Source organism: Labrus bergylta, chromosome 12 (genome assembly GCF_963930695.1).
Source record: "Labrus bergylta chromosome 12, fLabBer1.1, whole genome shotgun sequence".
Taxonomy (NCBI): domain Eukaryota; kingdom Metazoa; phylum Chordata; class Actinopteri; order Labriformes; family Labridae; genus Labrus; species Labrus bergylta.
The window spans coordinates 23,597,042-23,618,381 of record NC_089206.1 but is presented as its reverse complement, the minus strand read 5'-3'; the positions used below and the strand labels follow the sequence as shown (position 1 = coordinate 23,618,381).

The following is a 21,340-nucleotide window of genomic DNA, read 5'->3' as shown; positions in this document are numbered from 1 at the left end:
GTTTTGGTGTCTTCATTTAAATTTTTTACAATAGGGAAAATGAAGACACATCCGTCAGGTGCAAATAACAGAGGAGCTCTGTTTGTATAGCGATGCCCTCACTTACCTCTGAGCTCTCCTGCCACCCACATCACACGGGCTGTCTGCAAATGCATCAGCCTGAGAGGAACAAGGGGTCCGCGCGGTTGTGCACCTATTGGGTAATTGAATGTCTCATGACAGGGACGTAGGCCGATCTATCATTGTACCGGTTATCACTTAAAGCCCTACAGGGTTCCAGAGCTGTTTAAAACAAGAAAAATAGGAAACCCCCGTCCCTTATCACGTCACTTTACTGATGTGAGTGCCTGCAGCCTCCCCACCTCATCACTCCTTAATGAATGTATGAGCCTTCTTGTGTGGGGAAACAAGATCGCCATGTGTTTTGTATTTAGCTGGTCTGGTTTAATGCTAGTGAGTGCTGCACAGCGCCTCTTTATCTCATCCTGTGCTGTTGCTATTTATCCTGCTGCCAGTGCTGACAATAGCACCATTAGTCATCAGCAGCAGCGGAAGGGGGGCTTTGGCAGCACCTATTACACACAGGCAACTGCCTAATATCGTTTCTCCTTCATGCATGTGCACACACACACACACACACACAGAGCCAGGGTGAGAAGCTTAACCACAGTTGAGGCACAGCTGATCATATACCCATAATAACCCTTTGGACATCAACAGAAGCAACTGTTAAGGGTGAGTTTGGGATTTTACCTTTTTTAGTCCCTTAGGCCCCCTTGAGCATCTGGTGTTAAAAGTTTGTTCTGGTCTATGGATGTCATCATCAGGCTAAGGAAGATCAGTAATGCAAGGAGAAGTATCATATCGATGTACAACTCAGACATTGTACTCAGGGTGAAGCACAAATGTTGTTTCAATGTTGTACTTTTGAGTTTCAGGTTTGCAAATCAATACATGTTGACATTATATTTACTGTAGTCCTTTCACAACTTGTTGAACTGTTCAGCATCTGAAAATTCAATATTAAGTGGGAATCCCAAAGGACATGGAGCCTATTTCAAAGTAAATAAACATTTTATGAAAAATAGCAGACTACCTACAGCTAAGTCAACAATGAATACTTGGGAGTCAAACAAATCCTTGCTGAAAAAAATTCACCTTTCATACCATGTAACAAAAATGGTAATATCTGCAAAGATGTGGTTGACAGCTAAAGTTAGCAGTTAAAATTTTCTGATAACTCATCCATTTTGCTCTTATGAAGGATAAGATTTATTCACATAGGGCGAGTAGCTCACCTGATTGACAGGTAACGGTTTGTCAAGAGGCTTAAAACCGCCTCAGCCTGTCGTTAGGTTGGCTGAAAGTTAGGTTGAGACAGCATTTCCAGCATGGCGACCGCCATCGAAGGGACTCCAGCGCTCCCTGCAGTAACAGATTGGTGATGTCACTCAGGCCTTGTCCATTAATATTTACAGTCTATGGTCTAACCTTGAAGTATTGCCCCATGTCTGATTGTTTTTTTCCCAATACATTGTCTTCTAAGGTCCTGATCAATCTAGCAATGACAAAATAGCTTTCCTCCATAAGTGTGACGGAGGAAAACGGTTAACATTCATAGAGTGAAGTGTGTTTGGACCTTTTACAGTTGTAAATGCTTTCCCTACAAATTACACGCCATCCCTACTCTATGTCTTTATTCCTCTCTGACCACTTTGTGCAAGATGGTAACTTCACAATGCAACATATGGTATTTGGATAACATGGCAGGATACAGATTGCACTTTAATAACATGTATAAATTTGGTCTGAATCTAAAACAAAACGACCACAAATTCACTCGTGTTTCATATACAATTTATTTAATTTGATAAAGCCATACACTTAGTGTGAGACCAAACATTCTAGAAGAAATGTACATTTCCCTCTTTTTTTTCAACCAGTGATTTCTTCTTTACAAAACATTAAATCAAAGTTACTCATTGAAACATAAAAAACTAACCCCACTGATCACTCCTCCCTCAACTGCAGCATCCTTTTCTAGTTTACAGGGACTGTCAAGAAGCACAGGAGCACTGTAGTTCTTCTGATGGATAACACAGCGAGGAAGTAAAAGCCCTCATGGCCTTGAGACACAGGCTGTATTTTAGGCGAAACGACCGCCGTGTTTGGTGTTACATCAGCAACATTCTGCTGTTCCTTCTCCCCTCACTGCAAGGCTCAATACAGTGTGCTACCTACATGTACTTTGTCCCTTCTGATTACTTCAGAGTGGAATATTGTCCAGCATGTCAAACAAGCATCAAAGCAAAGACATTATCATCAGGTTATAAAGTTGGCAGGATTAAAATGGCCTTTCAAACTTTGTACCAAACTGCATGAAAAGCTTCCCACGTTCTCGCTAATAACATGGTAACGCTCATGTAAGCAGCCCTGCACATACGGTTCAGTAGTTTAAGAAAGACTGATTGGGTACTAAGATACATAAGGGAAACCCCTTTTCTGAGCAGCTATGAAGAGAATGTGTCATTCATCTGTCTGTACAGCACTTCTGGAGAGCGGTAAAAGCAACAAAACGAGTGAAAAACAAGAGCTCTATTTGACAGGACATTCGAAAGTGGAATAAAAGGTAATGAAAACAGAATGGACTTCAGTGTTTTAAATGAACAGAAACTAACAAATAACAGAAATATCCTTAACTAGCACACTGGCTTTGTGTATGGTTGGTTGAAAAAAGTTTTTAAGAAAATTACTGAACATGCACTCACTTTATTTCGTATAATACAGTCATATTTACAGAGTGGATTAGAGGCTTGTAGTGGAGAGGATTGAGGCTTTTCAAATGATTGATGAGCATCAGAGTAAGAGAGCAAAGCCTGGGTAGAAATACAGCACTGCTCTTCCCAAAAAGCAACACGCTCCAAGATGGATGGATTTCTTCAGTTGATTTATGGCCACAGAGTTGATTCAGAGGAACACCGAATCAGATTTTTAATTTAGTGCCGCAGATTTTGATGTTTTCATGGCTTTCCAAACAGGTGGCGGTCCAAATGGAACAGCGTGATTGATTTCTCTCAGTCTGAACAACCATGAATGGATCGAACCTGCAGCACAAAGAGGGGAAGGGAGGGGGGGAGGCTGTGAAAAGCTCAAAAGAACTGTGGGGTAATTACAAACTGTGATGTGCTTTGTTTGAATTGTGCTCAAATGTGTTTAAAAAAAAGCCCACACTTTCCACTGGATTTACTTCAACTCAAATGAACTGAGGCTTTACTTATCCATGATAGATTTGTGCTGAAGAAAGCTGTTTTTTTTTCTCCCTGTGAGTAAACACAGAATTACGTATTGAGTTATCGTTGTCTGCAGATTTGCACCATATCCATGTCGATTTATACACAAAAGGATGCAATGAAGCTTGTGCTTTTGGTAGAAAGCTAAGGAATCAGACTGGACAAGAGATCAAGGACAAAATTGCTGACAGTTGAGTTTCATTCAGTGCACAATCTGAATAAAAGGATAATTTTCTTTGACTGGGCATGGACCCATTTACAAAAGGTAAAATGCTCTCCTTTTTTCTGAAGGGTGCATCAAATGAAAGTGGAAGGCAGTGGAAGGAGTATGGGCATGATAGCAAGGCTGTGTCATTTACAGTATCTAAAGTACAGAGGAGCATGGGTTGACAGTAAGACGAGAGTCTTTTTCATTGGTGCTGAGAACGGAAACAGAGGAGCTCCTTAAATCTACAACAGCCACCCCTTTACCGAATGTCGTGAAGCCAGGCTTTATAGACAGTGAGCAGTCCAAACCCAGATCCATGCACAGCAACAAAAAGCTACTTTCCAAGCACAGTTGAATAAGCCATACTGCACATTTCTAAGTATTTTTGATTTGTACTCTGTGTGGGAAGAATAGCTTTTTATGCTGTGACATACATCAAGTTATTGAATCCATGTGAAATCAACCACTCAGGTGTAATCAAGCCATCATCTACAGTGCACAGCTCGGCTCATTGCTGCAGTCATTGTTGTTGTGGTTACTGTCCACGTCCCTCTTCCTCAGCTCTCTGCCCGCCTTGTGCTGCTGACCGCTTCCGCTGTGGCTGTGGCCATGGTGGGTGGGCGAAGAAGGCCGCTTGCCGTTCTCCTGGTGGTGCCCATGGTTCTGGTGATGGCCGTGAGCGTGCTCTTTGGTGCCTCTGTGAGACTCCATGCCGTCTCCCTCTTTGAATGGCACACCTTCCTTGGTGTCGTCCAGGGCTTCAAAGTTGTCATGGTGGGTGCTGTCGATGACTTCGCTCTCTGGCACCACCTGCAGGTACGCTCTGACGCGGTGGTGGCGAGCACCTTCGATGTCACTAAAGTCGATGACGCGGCATTCGTAGATGCCTTCGTCAGAAGGTTTGACCCGGGAGAGGCGGAGTTTATGGGAGATGTTGCTTCCAACGACCTTCACGACCTGGCAGAGGAAGACAAAAAAAAAGGTCAGAAATGATGGTGAGATGTCTAACAGAAGCAGTCAGATGAGGGAAATGAAAAATACAACTGAGTGAGAGGTAATTAAAGTGGAAGAAGCCGACATTTTTGAAAATGTCATTGCTCCTTCTTCCTTCTTTTAAGCCTGTCTTCCTTGTACAAGACAGGAACCAAATTTAGATTTGTATGTGAGATCACATTTAATTCCTGCTTATGTTGCTCACATAGTTTCTGATCTTATTCCATTGAGCTTAAACCTGATTTGTCAGAATTTGTATTGTACTCCAATAGTAATATGGAATATGAAATGTTACTTATTAACATCTTTTAACAGTTAGTTACACATTTATCAAATGTCTGTTAATCATTCGGTTCTTTTATAGGGGTTGAAACAAATAGGATTGTCTTCAAAAATAGTTTAATAGTTTAAAAACTACTTGAATGGTAGAATGCAAAGTGTCCCAGTTAATGATATTGTTTTATAGCTTTAAAAATAAACTGGTGTCCCACAGGGGTCCATTCTGGGTTCTAAAATCGATTTTAGGCTGGTACCATTCTACCCCTTGATTTGCTAAAAAAATTAAGGCTGCTTTTCACCTTTTCATGAGGAATCTTTATAAGTTAACTAAAGAAAAGTGATGTGTTTGTTGAGGTCAGAGAGGAAGATGATTGTTTTTCCTTATTTTTAACAATAAGGTGATTAAACACATCTCAAATTATGACGATCCAAAATTAGAGAGGAACATCGATATTATATTGAGTGTCTTTTTTAAAAAACAAAAATACAAAGACAATGAAAGCTGGACTTCTTTTATTAAAAAAAATGTTTCATCACTCAATTTTGGGTTTCTACATTACATAACCAAGTGTACAGTCTAGACCTGCTCTTTTTGTTAAGTTTCCTGAGATAACTTTGTTACAATTTGGCGCTATACATGCTATAAGTTCATTCAAGCAACATTTTTGTAAATGCATAATGCAATGCAAGTTTCTAAAAAAGGTTCAACTTTTCCTTTAATTGAATTATTATATTCCACCTCTGAAATAAATTCAGTCATACTCAAGAGAGATACTCAACTTGACAAATGTACAGCCATTATCAGTTTAAAAGTGAGCTTACAGTATGATGTGGCCTAGACCTCCAAATTGATCTAAAATAGAAATTGAGACCTTCGGCATATACAGTATGTGTGATTCTGAAACCTATTCTGTCGTGTAGCTTTGACACACTTTACAGCCCGATCTTCTCTGAGCTAATCACACCCACTCCTGCACACTCAGACAAAGGTGCTGCTTTATAGTTTCTATTAGTGGCATTGAAAGTATGAAGCGACTTCCTCTTGGAGGTAAAAGCTTTGCGAGTTCACAGCGCAGCACTGATTAGAGTCTCTGGGTACATCATCAGATGTGACGCACAGAGATATAAATACGACTTTGTTTATCATCCACCTTCCTCCCTGTGACGCCAGTGGAGGTATGTGTGCTAAAGCTGGTCCTTGTGTGTGACTGTATGTGAAAAATAGACGCTCAATGCTGTTTTGTTTCATTATTCATACGTTTGTGTCGACATATGTGTGAGCATCTACCGTGTTTTTGTTGGATTATATGGATGGCAGCCAACATCCATTATATACAGAAAGCTCATAATGATTTTCCAGCTGTAGAGCCTGCAGTGATCGACTTCACCCACACAAACACGCACACACATGCATGCGCTCAGTCACCCAAAGCACAGCTGTTGCCTTCATTACAGCGAATCAGCAGCAGCTAGCCTCTTGGGAGGAAGGAGAGACGCTTCATGTTTTTTACTGTTTGTTTCTGCATGCACAAACAAAAAATGTAAATTAATTTGAACACATTTTTGACTTGACATATCTGATTTGTTTAACTTTGTATCTTTATTTGCGTTTTGTCACTCGTAGCTTTAAATGCAAATATTAACCAATAAGTCAGATTGATTTTTTACCTTCTGCCACAATTGTTAAAGCCTTTGGAGATTTGTCGTGAAATAGCCATATATTATATTAAAATGTTTACATTTGATATGTATCGATTGTACGAATCAGGGCTGATACAGATGTTGGAAAAAAAAAAGGTTAATCTTTGGGCTTTTTATGCCGTCAATAGAGAGACAGGACAGAAGAGTCAGAAATAGGGAGAGGGAGAGAGAGTGGGGAATGATGTGGAAAAGGAGCCACAGGTCAGATACCTTGGAGGACACCAGCCTCTGTTTGTGGGGCTTAATGATAAATAACAATTCAACTGATTCTAGATTCCTATACAGATGATTTTTTCATTATTTTTGATTGTTCTTCGTGTCTGTTTTTTTTTTTTTCAAATGAGCGATGTGATTTAATTTATCTTGAAATGTCACTGGAACATGTCTCACAAACTGTGTGTCGCTGACTCTTATCAAAGACGGTGTCAGACTCAAATACTGCAAATGCTTTCTTCCCCATTTGACCATTAAATCAGATCAGACTTCATCAAACAGGTGACTTATTCTGCCTTGTAAAAAATATCATCTAGTGTGCAAACATTAAATTGATGCAACACAACACAAACACATCGGCTACTGACATCAATGCGTTAGTTGCTGATGGGCCGGTGCTTGTCAACAAGGTCAAACATCAGCCAAAATTGATGTTCAAGTGTTAATATGGAATCAAAGAGTTTCATTGAGCATCTGCAATAATCAGAAACCCTCACAGCTATACTAAAATAAGCAAAATTTTCAAGAATGTGGAGGCATGGTGGATTATCTACCTGGCCACGACAGCATGAGAATCAGTGTTGTGCTGGCTTTAACAGCATGTTTGAAGTCGCCATAGCTAGAGGATGCAGAAGGAACAGCATTTCAAACATTCATTTTAACTGGTCACTTAACTGTTCACCTCAACTTCACATATTTACCTGTTTCTAGATTTAAAGTTATGTGGCAAAAGCATTTCCTCTACAGTACGGCTTCATAACGCCTCTTCAGAGACTAATCAGTCACATCACTGAAACTGCATCCATGTTTTATACAGTCTATGATTCAAACCCAAGAATCTCAGGTGGAAATATTTTATCTTCAGAATCAATCATAATACATAGCAGATGTTTACTATGAGACACTTGATATCCTATATTTCAGAGTTAAAAGGCTCTTTTGGATTTGGGTTTAGAGGGTTTTTAGAATGTTAGGGGGAGGTTTAGCGAGAGGCGGGGTTTGTTGTGGAGATAATTAACAGTAATTTACATTCTCCTCACGTCTGCAGTTAATGAGAGGGGAAAAGTTCACAGTTGAGTTACAATATGTCGGTGCTGCCTAAAGTTCCTCTTAGTTTGTGGGAAACTGTACACCATGGTGAGCAACTAAAAGTCTCAAGGCACACCGGAGGGAATATAAAAAGTTGTGCTGACTTCCCAGCCTGTCGCCATCACTGTTTATCACTTGATTTTGCTGTTGCAGTCATAAAGATGCAGGGGCGTTTATGAGAATTTGAAGATGATGCAGTGCAGGCCGTGCCCCCCTCGAGAAGGACACTTAACCACCCACCAGCTCCGGCGCTGCTTGCTCTTTGGCTGACACCGTTATTCTAAAAACCCATCAAGGGAACATGTTGATGTGTCGTCTGGCTCGTTCACTGCTTCGAGTGAAAATCTGATCCGTGCATGTAAAACACCACAAAGAACAACATCTGTGGCTCATCAGGAACAATAAGTGTAAATGTAGTCATGAGGGTTTTGTGCCTCATGATTGTAACATAACACCAAACTAAAATGACAGTTAGATAGCGATGAACTCACACTTATCTTTGTAGCATCCTTTGGCATTTCCTCCTCTGGAGCCAACTAGAAAAAAAACAAAAGCACAAGGATTTAATCTCCATGTTATTTGTAAATGGAAACATACTGTATGGATTCTATTTGAGAAACATCACTGTAAAGGATTGCTAATGTTGCTCTGTGACTGCTGGATATGATATGAATTGTTTGCTGAACATTGTAGATAAACACTGCTGGGGAAAATGTTGTGTAAATTATCCATCTCCTTGTATGATTATTACTGTCCCCAAGGGCCCAAAATTAATTAATGCACTTAAAGGAATAAATACAAGCCTAATGGCGCAGTGTGTCGGATTTAATGGCATCTAGCAACGAGGCTGCAGAATAAAACCAACTTTTAACCGCTCCTCTCTGCCTCCTGTTTCCATTTAATACAACGAACAGTTGAAGTGAAACTATGGTAAAATGTGAAAAGCCCACCATGGAGCAAGTCTTTGTTTTGTCTGTTCTGGGCTACAGTATGAACATAGTTTTGTAACAGAGTAGCCTGCGCCTTCAGCACTTATAAAGACCACAGGAATTTTTTTATTTTAGGTTTTTTATGCAGTTAGAAAAACATGCGTATGAATATTATTTCCATTTCTGCTAATAGATCCCCTTAGTTATTAAACACTAATAATATGGTAATACAATAATTCACGGTCACAATATTCACAGTTAACTAGTAGCTTATTAGCATACTAATTAGCAGCATACCGGCGGCTTACTAGTCATTATTTAGCACTTATTAGTACCTTATTCTACATGAACATAGTCTACAGCTAAGGCTAAGAGTTTGTTTTCCTTATTACTGCTTATTGATAGTAAGTTAGGAAGTTGTTGAACATTAATTATGATCAAAAATGCTTTGCTAAGTGTGGCCTCTTAAAGGTAGAAGTAAGCAAAAAAGATATTGAGATAATAACTCGTGTACAACAACCTCCTAACATACTATCAATTAGCATTAATTAGGAGGGTAAACTCTTAGTTAACCTATTAGCTATAGACTATGGTCATGTAGAATAAGGTACTAATTAGCGCTTAATAAAGACTAATAAGGCGCCGGTATGCTGCTAAATATCATTCTAATAAGCATCTAGTTAATGCTGCATATTTTACCTTAATTTAAAGTGTTACCATACTTAAAAGTAAACTCGTAGATTTTGTATTACCTAGAAACGCAGCTTCAAGGAGAATATCGACTCATTGGAGCCGTATCATCGTCTTAATTTGGGCTTTTTATTTGATCTTTTTAACGAGTTATCCTGACATTGTTTTCAGGAAAAGAAGAAGCAAAAGTTATCAGATAATTATCAATATATGAGGACATTTTTGCTATATAAGAAAATAATAGTAGCCTTTTTATCTTGAAATAGAAACCCCCATGACTGCACAGAAAGAAAAAGTGTGCTGATGATTAAGTTAGTATTTAGGTCAAATTTAGAACAACAAAATGGATCTATAAACTGTGATGAACTTTATAAGTTAAGCTCAGGGTCTAGTGATGACTTTTAAAAGAATCTTAATTTCTGCCACTTTTTGAACTCATAGACATGCTAATATAATGCTATTATTAAACCTATAATTACGGCCATAAGATCATGATCTGATGCTTGCTTGAGCTCTATAAAAAAGCTGCTGGTTCTTAGTTTATTTGCAGTAACGAGACGGATTATAGGGTTCACATCAGAAAGCATGCAGATTGCCTGTTATGGACTTACTTCATTGGTTGTCCAGGGCTGTTTGTCGGTCCAGTCCGCATGGTTCCTGATGTACCACCACTGGATCTCCAGTGAATACGAGGGTGTCCCTGCCCCTCTGAAGGAGCACGCCATCTCCACGTCCTGCCCTCTCTGAGCCGTCATATCATGAGGCACCTCTGTGAACATGGCTGCAGGGGTACAGAGACAAGGTTAACAAAGTGATCAACACTGACACGCCTGTTTGTCTTTGAGACATGTTAATGAACCTAGAGGTTTTGTAAAGGCCCTGAAATGTAAGGATAAATGTATCATTCAATCTTTCTTTGGTGAAAACTTAAATTAGTGTTAGCTAAAGTTTATTAACTTTACTCACTGTTACGATTCTGGATATTCACCAACAAATATAACAGCCGCACGTAAACTTGTGTTACAACACCTTGTGTATACAGAATGTTTAAAATATTTACATTCATCAATAATTCTCTTAAAATAAAATAAATACTTTTTTTTCAATACTACCACATGAAAATAATCCAAACTGCACTATCAAGACTGTGACTGTCACATTGACATCCTGTCATCATGCGTGAGAATTCCCTTCAAACAAGTCCATCAACTGTGTCTTCCCTCTTTGGAGATCCTGTTTCACAGACCAAGAGTTTTATTCCTAAATTGAATCAGCACCGCATGATTTCTGCTTTCCTGCTTTCTAAAAGAAAAAGCTGCTACTTATTGTCAGTGAAGGTTTGTTTGCAGTCTGAGTTCTTCCCACACAGAAGAGTGACACTTCAGAGGTTTGTCTGTATTTATAGCTACAAAGCTATTTTTAAACTGAGTCCAAGACCCTCCATTTTCCTCCATTTTTAATTTCTGCAGAGTTCTATTAATCATAGATCTGTTCAGTCAATAACAATGAGTCAAACCTGCAGCAGCTAAGTGGTTGATTTTTATCTTGGTTCATAGATTAACCTCTGCTGTTCATACACTGAGGCTGTGCTAAGGATCTGTCTTGTACAACAGGAGCAGTACAAGCCTGGAGTCATACATCCCTCTTGTACATTGATCAAATCTGCTTGTATTTTTCATTTGTGAAACCTGAAACGCACCAGGTATTGATTTGACATTACGCAGCCGGAGCCGGTAACAATGCCCACAGCCCTGCTTTGGTTGATAATATTCAAAGCTGGGACATAAAAACTGCTGCGTAAGAGTCCCAGACTCTGAAGATGCTCCCAGCTATAATAATCTGTCTCTTCCCTACTTAGCTTTGAAGTCCACAATGCAAAAATCTATGCACAGTCCTAACTTAATGTCTGAAGCATTTAGAGACCACAGGAAAATGTGATAATCATTAGCAGTCCATTACGATGCATGGGAGATAATTTTATACAAGTAATTACCGAAATCTACACAGCAGATGCTTAATTTATTTTATACCATGGTCTGGGTGGACTCTCAATCCTGATTGGCTGCAGGGTGTCGATTATTTCCTGACAAGGACACCCTCTAAGTAGCGCCATTCAAACTTTCAGGTCACCTTCCTAAAATGACGCTGTGGCTATCTTAAACAAGTATCTGTACCAACAGGGACGCAGTCAAATAAATATCCACATAAAACACAACATCTAATTCATCATTTCTTTTACCCTAATAGAAGACTAAAACAACTGTACGACATCATTGCCACTGACGAGATGTTGAAAAATGAAGCCGATGTGGAAGGAGCACAAACTGCAGTTCCTCATATCCACGTGAGCTGCAGAAGCCCAAGAGGTCAAATACACATCAGTTAAAAAAAACAACAAATTTTTACAGCAGAAATAAAATCCAGTTCTTGATTGGCACGGGGTGACATTATTTTGCAACTCATCTGTTTTTAATGTGATAAAGGATAATAGCTTTTCATAATAAGGGGCGTGGTTTATTTGAATGATTGACAGGTGCATTGTAGCTGTTTGTCAGGAGGCTCAGAATCTGTTTCAAGGTTGACAAAAGTTAAGTTTGAGAAAGCATTTACCATATGAGGCAACACTCAAGATTTTCATTTGAAAACTTATCAAAAACAAAAAAGTAAGAATCATATTTGATCACGTTATTAGGAAGAGTTCATTATCAGGTATTTATTTACTTTGCATGAGTAACACCTGTGTCGTCCTCATATTCCTAATTATGGTGCTTTCATTGGGTGTTATTTCTTACAAATCGCATGCTGTATCACAGGATGTGTTTTAACATCTTTACTCAATCATGGCAGCAAATATTTGATCCTCAACTGCATCTTCTGCTCACAAAATCAAGAACAAATCTCACAGGGGAATCTCACAGACTTGGATTGTTAAAACAATTTGGATCTGCAAATCTATCCCATGGATTCTGATTAAAAAAATCTGTCTTTTTGGGGCGCCTAGTGGTTTTGTTGCAGGCCCAATGTACAGAGGCTACAGTCCTTGCTGCAGTGGTCGTGGGTTCAAATCTTTGCTATATGTCATCCCCTACTCTCTCTTCCCAACATTTCCTGTCTCTCTTCAGCTGTCCTATCTAATGAAGGCAGAAATGGTCCGTAAAAACCTGTCTTGTTAAAGCTTTATCTGTTAGTAATAGTCATCTCTAATCTCCACATACTGTCATTGTTGAGGCCATAGAAGACTTTTAGTGATTGCTTCAAATAAGACTGAAAAAAGGTTAAAATGTGGTGACCAAGTCTAGCACATTTACCACATTGGAGCCAGACGGAGAAATTAAATTGGGAGAAATAGTGTTCACAAGACTATGTAAAAAAGAGATTCTGTTTGTGTGAGGGGTGAGAAAAATAAATCGTCAGCAGAGATTGAATTAATGAGCGGGTCAGTTTTTTTTTTATGAGAGGGAGGCTCTGTGTGTTTGTGAGAGACTCAGAAACTGCAAGAATAAAGAGAGGGATTGATGTCAGGCTGTGTGTGTGACTGAGAGAGAGAGAGAGAGAGCGAGAGAGAGAGAGAGAGAGAGAGAGAAAAAGCCACACAATGTGCGAGGTAGCAGATAGCTGAGGGCGTGTGCTGCAGCGATGCCTCGTATCGTTTGTTTGTTTGAGAAATGCAATGTGGTAATTACAGAAGGTGATAGAAGGAGGGGGAGATGTTTCCTCCGGTCGTGTATACTAACAGAAAAACAGAGACATTGGGGTTTAACAGCCAGGCAGCATAAAAAAGTTGAAGAGATGGTGACCAGGCTGATATCCAATGCTCAAGCAGAGTTATAGCAACATTAGAATATTTAATTACATCATGAATTTACACTGGCTTGAATACTCATTAAGGCAGTTCTGAAACTAACAAAAGAAACTCAGACATTACAAGAGTAGCATAACAGTATATCTAAGATATAAGGTGCAACAGTGGCTTAGTGGTGAGTTTTTGCAGCACATGTACAGAGGCTATAGTCGTCAAAGCGGGCAACATGTAGGTTCGAAATCCAACCTGTGGCTCCCTTGCTGAATGTTATTCCCCACTCTCTCTCTCCCTAATTTCTGTCTCTATCTTCTGTCCTGTCCCTCTAATGAAATCAAGCGTAAAAAGAATATTTTTAAGAAATCACATGACTAAATGACAAATGTACAATGTGCATAGCTTTGATGGTTGTTGGCCTTACCCTCATCAGGACATGGCGATTTCCTGCAGATTTATTAAAGAACCCTTGCATAACCTTAATCTGTTAGGCAGTGATTCCCAGAGGGGAAAGAATGGCAAACTCTGTGAAAGGACTTCCACATCACATCACAGGAGACATCTCTAACATTCATGTATTTGCATCTGCTTTATTGCAAAGTAGATGCCGCGAGCTGCGTGATTCTGCAGCCGGCAGCGTCAGCCTCTGAATGTCAATGGTGCTGGGCGTGTGAGACGGCTGGTGGCGCATCGGGGTGCATATACTGTACTCTCAAGAGCCTTCCAGCTCCTTGAAATGGCTTCATAACAGCCGAGAAAGTGGCTGCAGCAGAGTGCGGCTCCCTCCCTATTATAATGGTAATTAGGCTGATGTATGTGCATCCTCTTTTACGTGCTGAGAAAGAGTAGGGTATATATTACTGTGATGTTCAATTACACTTCTACTAAACAGAATTGTATTTTCATTACAACACTGATTTAACTAATACTCCTTAATGGATGGCTTTTCTACATGTACATGTAAATATAAATGTTGTTACCGCTCCACTTTAACAGTGGAAGGTAAAATCTATCATGTTTGCATCTATTTTAAGCCTTCTTAATGGCTATTAGGAAAGCTGAACGGTGGCAGCAGCTTCTGAATCTCAGTGCTGTTCATTATGTGATGCACAGTGCATACATTATGTGTGGCGGCTATATTTGAAGATTGAATACCAATGGAGTCAGGAGATTGATTTTAAAATGTCTTTATAGCACCTGGAGCCCATTTAAAAGCTCAAGTCACCACAGGAAAGCTGGGGGGGGGCGAGAAACGACCCGTGTGGGATCAATGCCGTGTGGTACAGGGAAAGAAACATATGTATTATATAAGAGAATTCACTTTCCACATTGCTCCTCTCCAGTGGGGGGGGGGGGTCAGAGGTCAGGCTCAACAAGAACAAGTGGCCAAGCTGGTGGGAGTTTAATCTGTTTTCAAGGACTTTTGAAGAGGACGCAATCAAATCTGCAGCTACATATTTAGGAGATGGTTTCTCTTTGCACTCCAGTTTTATAACACGGCGTTCTTCATTCCCATAGCTTTCAAATAAAGTTTCTAACATCCTCGTTGGTGTAGTTATAAAACAGTACTCAAATATATGAAGTTGTACAAGATGTGCTCTACAGCTCACAGAAATGCTGGGTTAGCATTTTATAAATTATATCATCATTTGCAAGACTTTCTATCTGAAAAAAAAAAAAAAAAAACTGTTTCTGCATCTCATGTTAAAACAAACAAACTATTGAGATGTAGCCATGCAATGTCCCTGTGAGGTGGCATTAACAACCCCTGATACATTAAAACAAACATCTAAGCACTGGAACAGCCTTTTGCTGTTTCACTTGTTCTAGATGCTGATGAGCCTCCGGAGCGTCCTGCAGTAGCAGACATCTGACGTCACTCAGGCTTCTTCCGTTTATATTTAGTCTATGAGTATATTGCTTTATTATACATGCCTGCTGAATGTGTCTAGAGGTACACAGCTTTCTTTCCCTTTGTGTAATGATGCAATATTAAACATTAATAATTCTGTATTCTATGTGCTCAAAGTGAGCCACACTATATTACGAGTATCTCCTTGAAGGTGTTCATACATTTTTTGGAAATGACAGGCACACACACACTTGTGGATATGTGTGTACGTGTGGACCTTCACCACCCACGGCTCTGCCAGCTTCCTCTTCTTTGCACTCAGTTTCCTGCTGTTTTGGCCCAAATCCCAGCAGCCGTCCTGCCTCCCCACAGCGCAGGTCAAACACTGTTTTCCCTCTTAATCAAATGGAAAAGGTTAAAAGGAGAACACGGCTTCCCGAGCCAGAGGGTTCAGCAGCAACACCAAGGACGAGTCATTTTTTTTTTCTTTCTGTGATGCAACACAACAAAGGTGCCACCTCTGCTCAAGGAGTAATCACCACATCGACACGTCGACGATCTCATCCTCACAGCAACACAACGAGTGCACAGAGTTCAGAATAATAATGGTGCCTCTGTAGGTCAAACAGCTCGAGATCCTTTAAGAACCACACACCTGTCTCACAGCAGCTTGGATGAAGAGGATACCTTGATCAGTGAGTGTGTTTACAGGGACTTGAGTGTCCCGGTTATGAGCCTAATCCTTGTCTTTGTTGTTGTTTTACCATCACTGAGCTTCTTATTTAGAACTAATTTGATTTCATGTTAACATATGAATACCCAGGGGACAGTATTTGCTCTCTTGTTATTTTGCACAATGTATTGTGTTTTATTTACTATTGTACTATTAATTGTGTCTTTTTTTTCATGTATTATTTCTTTGTTCTGTAGCCATAGCTACAGACTCATTGTGGCATGTTTATACCCTGTTTTTTATTTTATACTGTCCTAATAATGTACTTTCCTTCTATCAAAAAGCATCAAAATAAATAAAAACGTGAATGAAAATGAATTAATAAAATCATTTGAAAATGAGTATATTAAAGGATTATCTAACAGAACAGTTTGAGATACAGAAATGAATGACATATTACTAACTCTATGATGCATCAGCTCTCAAACTCCAGTTCTTTCTCTATCACGACCATGAAACGGGCACACGGAGCTGGATCCTCTTCCAGCAGAGGACTTGTTTTGCTCCGAAGGCCCACATCACTTGTCTGGCTCAGAGCTCCTGCTTGGAACAATAAGAAATTCAGGGCTAGAGCCGAGGCTATTTCTGTCCTGTGTCTGTGCTCTGCATAAAAAAACCAACAACAACACGCAGCCTGTGAGGTGCTGCAGAAATGTCTCCTTTCTTCATGTGAACACGTCTGAAACAGACCCCCTTCCAGTCAGAAATAAATGATCCACACTTTAAAGAACGGGATCAAAGCTTCATCTGTAATTGATGGCGGTTGGTTCGGTACCACAGTGCAGACTTACATAACCACGAACAGCAAACAAAGATGGCCTCTTAATCTCGTAATCTTTATTTGTACCCTCAACATGTTGCTCCGTGAAATTTTATCTGCAGTCTATTATTTTTGTTTTCAACATTTTCATATCCCGTTTTCTGCTGCAGCAACAACTCCAATTCCCACAGAGCTTTATTAAAATGTCATCTCATCTTCTTGTTAGCCAGCTCCTCTATTTTTGTATACTGTGAACATATTGAAAAGGGAAAGCCATAAACCTTTGCTAATGCCCATGTACATACATTACTCTTTCATGCATACACAATAACTGGCACACATTAATAGGCCTATTTATGCTGCATGTACAAATCAGAGGTACAGTGGTTCTCGCTTCATTAAAAGGCTGCCTGGACCGGAATTAATGTATAAGGATGTAAATAAATATTAAGAGGTGAGGAGGGATAAGTGAAGAAATAAGTGCTGAAAATATGAGGAAGAGGAAGAACTCTTTAAAAGAAGCTGGACTATAGCTGTGTCTCATGTCTCTTAAATGAGCAACATGTAAGATATCTACTGAATGAAATGATAAAGTGATCTTACTATATGATCAGACATTAAGGAAACATGTTGAAGTGCTGGCTTCTCTGACAACAATGCAGCAGCCAGTATGTCCTCCTTCTAACTTTAGATTCTGCTCCTGAATGCTCTGGATTTCTTTGGACCAGAGAAGGTAGGAGGTTTTAAGACACACCCCCACACGGCCGTTTTGGACACACCTCGGTTTGCCAGATATGAGAGCAGTTATCAGGTCAAATCAACAAGTGTTGCAGTGATGGAAGCGGGCAAGAGAACTGACATGGGATGTACCCTTTGAGTCAGTGGGTGAGCTGACATTTAAAAAGCTAGCCAGACGGTGAGCGACATCATCAACAATCTGAAAATAAAGAGGGACCACAACAACACGCAGAAACAAAACTCTCTTCTTCCTTTGGCCAGAGTGTGCAGCCACATGAGATGTTTTACGGTTAACCCTTTTATAACCAGCAAAAACATAGATCTATGGTCATTAGAGTTTTCCTTATTTGTTATTTGATTTAATGAACTGAAATGCAGCTTCAAGACACACTATATCAAAAGGATCTTCAAAAGGAGATTCTCTTTTTAGTTTTTATGTCAAAAATGGATCAAAGACAGTTTGCGACGCTAAACTGATGCTAATAGAGTAATGAACACATGCTGGCCTGACAGCAAACAACTTTTCATGTTTCCAACGTCTCTTATGATCATCAATGTCACATTAAATTATGGGATTATTGACAGTTTTAATGTGTTGTCTGCTTAGTATAAGACAGTAAAAACAAACTCTGATTGTCTAGCTTTTTTGTCACGCGCCCCATTGTACATATAATATATAGAATCCTTGTTACAGCGGCCGTAGGTTCCAATCTGACCTTTGCCCTTTGCTGCATGTCGTCCCCAACTCTCTCCTCCTAGCATTTCCTGTCGCTCATCAGCTGTCCAATCTAATAAAAATATATATACATAAATACATATATATGCCCTCTGGAAACCTTCCAGAGGGCAGAACGCTGCGGGGCTGCCAGTGGACGGGCTGCCCTCCAGTGCTGGTAGAAGTCTATGTAAGAGGTATCAACAGCTTACGTAGAGGCTTGAAGCTGTCTGGTGAAATAATTGGTTTTGTATCGGAGAACTGTCATGTGATTTGCAGGACAGGCCGTTTAGCGCACTCTGCAGACTCATCCTGGGATTACTCCAACATATGTTAACCTCATGATTTGAAACTTTGCCCATGTTTAGTTTGGGCATCCAGCATTGTAACACTATATGTGAGTTTTAAAATAGGGATCAGCATTATAAGTCAACTTTAAACATATGGACTGGCCTAACCTAAGCAAAACATCAAAGAATGAGCAACGTCCTGGGGTTGAGAAATATTTTGCATGATACCTATTTATCCCCAAACTGAACATTAATCCAGATCAACCCCATTAAACTAGAACTACCTGCAGATTAGGACAGATAGTCAAACTCTAGGTTGTATTTGACCCCCTGCAGTGACACATCCATCTTCCTCCTTACTGTCTCTCTGCTTCTCTCTTTACTCATTTCCACTCAGACTTAGCAGGCAGCTCCTCAGAAATAATTAGCGCCTAACGAGTCTCTCACACGGCCTCATAACAAGCTTCACGCTCTAATAATGAGCCTCTGCACAGTTCTGTGGAAAACAGCTGCCACCAGTTACAGAGAAGGAGCTGCCGGAAGCCTGAAGCCCGAGCTAACGTGAATACAGACCACAGTCCCACACATTGTTTTGTCTTTTTAGAACACTTCTGAGTTTTTCTTTAACACCCGCTAATGAGAAGCCACAAATGTCTTCAACGCAGAGCTGCACAGTTGGAGTTCGTTCTGCTTATTGCCTATTCATAAGTCTACAACACTTCACAGCTGTAATCTGCAGTCCAAACAACACAATGAAATTGTGTATTTCCCCAGAACAATACATGTAAAATAGTTTGAGGGCAGGGAAGTGGAGAAATGCAGTTTTGAAAAAAACAGATCCTTCTGGAAGGCAGCCGGATTTTTTCTTCATCTTAGCCTTTCTTACACGAACGGCACTTAAATCCTTCCCATCCTGCTATTTGTCATGAACTTAACATGGCTTTCAAAGTGGTGCAGATAATCAGAGAAGATCAAGGGAACTCTCTGGGTAAATATCAAAAAAATCTTTTCTCATTTTTGGAGGATTAGCCTTTTTCTGTGTTTCTGTGTTGAAACCTGGCTGCCACAGTGATCTGACACTTAAACATCTGTCATCTTAAACCTCTCGTTGTTCATGCACAGCCTCCCCAAAATAAGTCTGCAAAGAGCTAATGATCCTGGATTTGCACCAAATAACAGTATTCTGTCAAAAAAAGCCCCTTTTACGATTAATTGGAAAGGACATGCATGCATCATGGGGAGGTGTGTAATGATTTTTACAAGCCTTGCTGAAGATGCCCTGTGGGAGTGTGTGTGGTGGTCCGAACAGCAGGAGCTGAGCTAACTAGCCATAAAACAGTGATGGATGATATAAGGGTTTACACAGCCATGCGAAAATGCCATCGTGTTTATGAGCCATTTCTTGGTGTTTATGCGGGTTTGGAAAAAGGAACATGAGAAGTTTGAACAAAATAAGACGCCAAGGTTTTAAGAATTTGATCATTTCTGTCATTCAGTTATCTGCACGGAAATCGTCCTATAATTCAAAGCAACGTGACCAGAAGACTTCACAACTCTTTGTGCAATGTTGAATGCAACTTCACAAATGGGATAAAATAACTTGGGAAGAGAGATCCAGTTAGTACTATGCTGCAAAAAATACTGTTCCTTTGATCAACAATGGACTTATCTATCACAGCAAAGGGTAATGTCTTTACAATGCAATGATTTATCTGAGACTTTCTGCAGAAGGACTTCAAACAAGTGCAGTCAATCTCCGTAGAAAAAAGCGCGAAAGTAACTGTACCTGTAGCTTAAAAAAAGAAAATCTTACATGCAGGCAGACTATAGTTTTTCCCTCTATTTCAAAAGAATGCTTTAAAACAATGTGGAAATGATCCCCCTGAAGAGACAAGGACAACATTGATATGGTTGGCTATATGGCCTGTCAAAATAATAACTTAATTTAGATTAATTAATAACAGAAAGATATTGCATCTAAAAGTCGCCGTCCTTTACAGAAGCAGGAGGTAAGTTTGGCAGCAGGCCATGGATCCCTCGTGTGGCTTTACAGCACTTGCCAGTTAGCCTTGAAAACAAAAAGGACTTAAACCAGCCTGTCTTTTAAGTCCTGATTTACATCAAACATCAAATTCAAATAATTGTAATGTCAGTAAACATGACTTATCTTCCTTCTTTTCTAGTCTCCTTAATGCACCAAACTTTAACACATAACAGAATCTTTTTTTCCCAGCCATAACTAGTTAGTGATCGTGCCAAAATGTAACCAAACTGTGGCAAATATTTTGTCTTTGTAGGCTCCAAACTACTAAGGTAAATGTAGTAAAAGATCATGGTCTGTTCAACTTTGACTTCTTGCTTTACAGGAGGAAATAACAGCACTGCTCTGTGTGAAAGGAAAGAGGGAGAGAGTTTTATGGTAAAATGCCATCAAAGCTTTCAGGGCAGGTTTGTCATGATGTCGCCATTTCTGTAAAAAATAAAAAAGGCTTTAAAGTTGCAGGAACAGTTAGCCTACACTTTAAATAGATCATCTGAAATGCTATTTGGCACGGAAAGAGAGTGTTTCCATGTACATATTTCAATTATTATTTTATTTTGAAATTATTTTATGAAAGCTTTGCATAAAAAACGGTTCAAATATGAAACAAAAGTCTCTGAGCAGTTAGGAATAAACACAAAAGTAAAATGTAGTAATAAGGTATTAAAACACACAGCTCCATGTTTGCATGCCTCTGTCCTGCATGCAGAATAGTTCGATGCCTTGAATCTCTCTGTTGCTTTTTGCTCTGCAGCATTTCTCCTCATGCGCCTGCTTCTCCCCAATGGCTCAATTTCCCCACCATTACAGTGTAAAAGCACACAGCAATTAAACAGCTCGCCAAACATGCACTCAATGAATTCGAAGGTGTGCAAAAGTCCTGAGAGACAGAGCGGTCAATAAAGCTATCACCAAGGTGAATCTATAGCTGCTCTCGAATGACACAGAAAACTGCTGAGCAAAGTGTGGAGTGATGTTTTCAACAACAACACATCAACAAAATATCAGTACCCAGGGAAGCTT

The 21,340-nt window shown here is 39.7% G+C and overlaps 1 protein-coding gene across 2 annotated transcripts in view; it reads right to left on the bottom strand.

Moving 5' to 3' along the window:
* Positions 1-1,845: 1,845 nt before the first annotated feature.
* LOC109985595 (V-set and transmembrane domain-containing protein 2-like protein) overlaps positions 1,846-21,340 on the bottom strand; it is a 41,407-nt gene continuing 21,912 nt past the window's right edge. Inside the window, exons 2-5 of one of the 2 annotated variants that reach the window (XR_010667516.1) lie at positions 10,004-10,173; positions 8,265-8,309; positions 3,933-4,455; positions 1,846-3,104 (exon numbers count right to left, since the gene is read on the bottom strand). Coding sequence is in view for 1 of the 2 variants with exons in the window: in XM_020636000.3 (XP_020491656.2) it covers positions 3,988-4,455; positions 8,265-8,309; positions 10,004-10,173 (683 nt within the window). In the remaining variant the exon portion in view is untranslated. Of the gene's footprint in view, positions 4,456-8,264; positions 8,310-10,003; positions 10,174-21,340 lie in introns of both variants that reach the window. The other variant, XM_020636000.3, reaches the window with a different exon arrangement.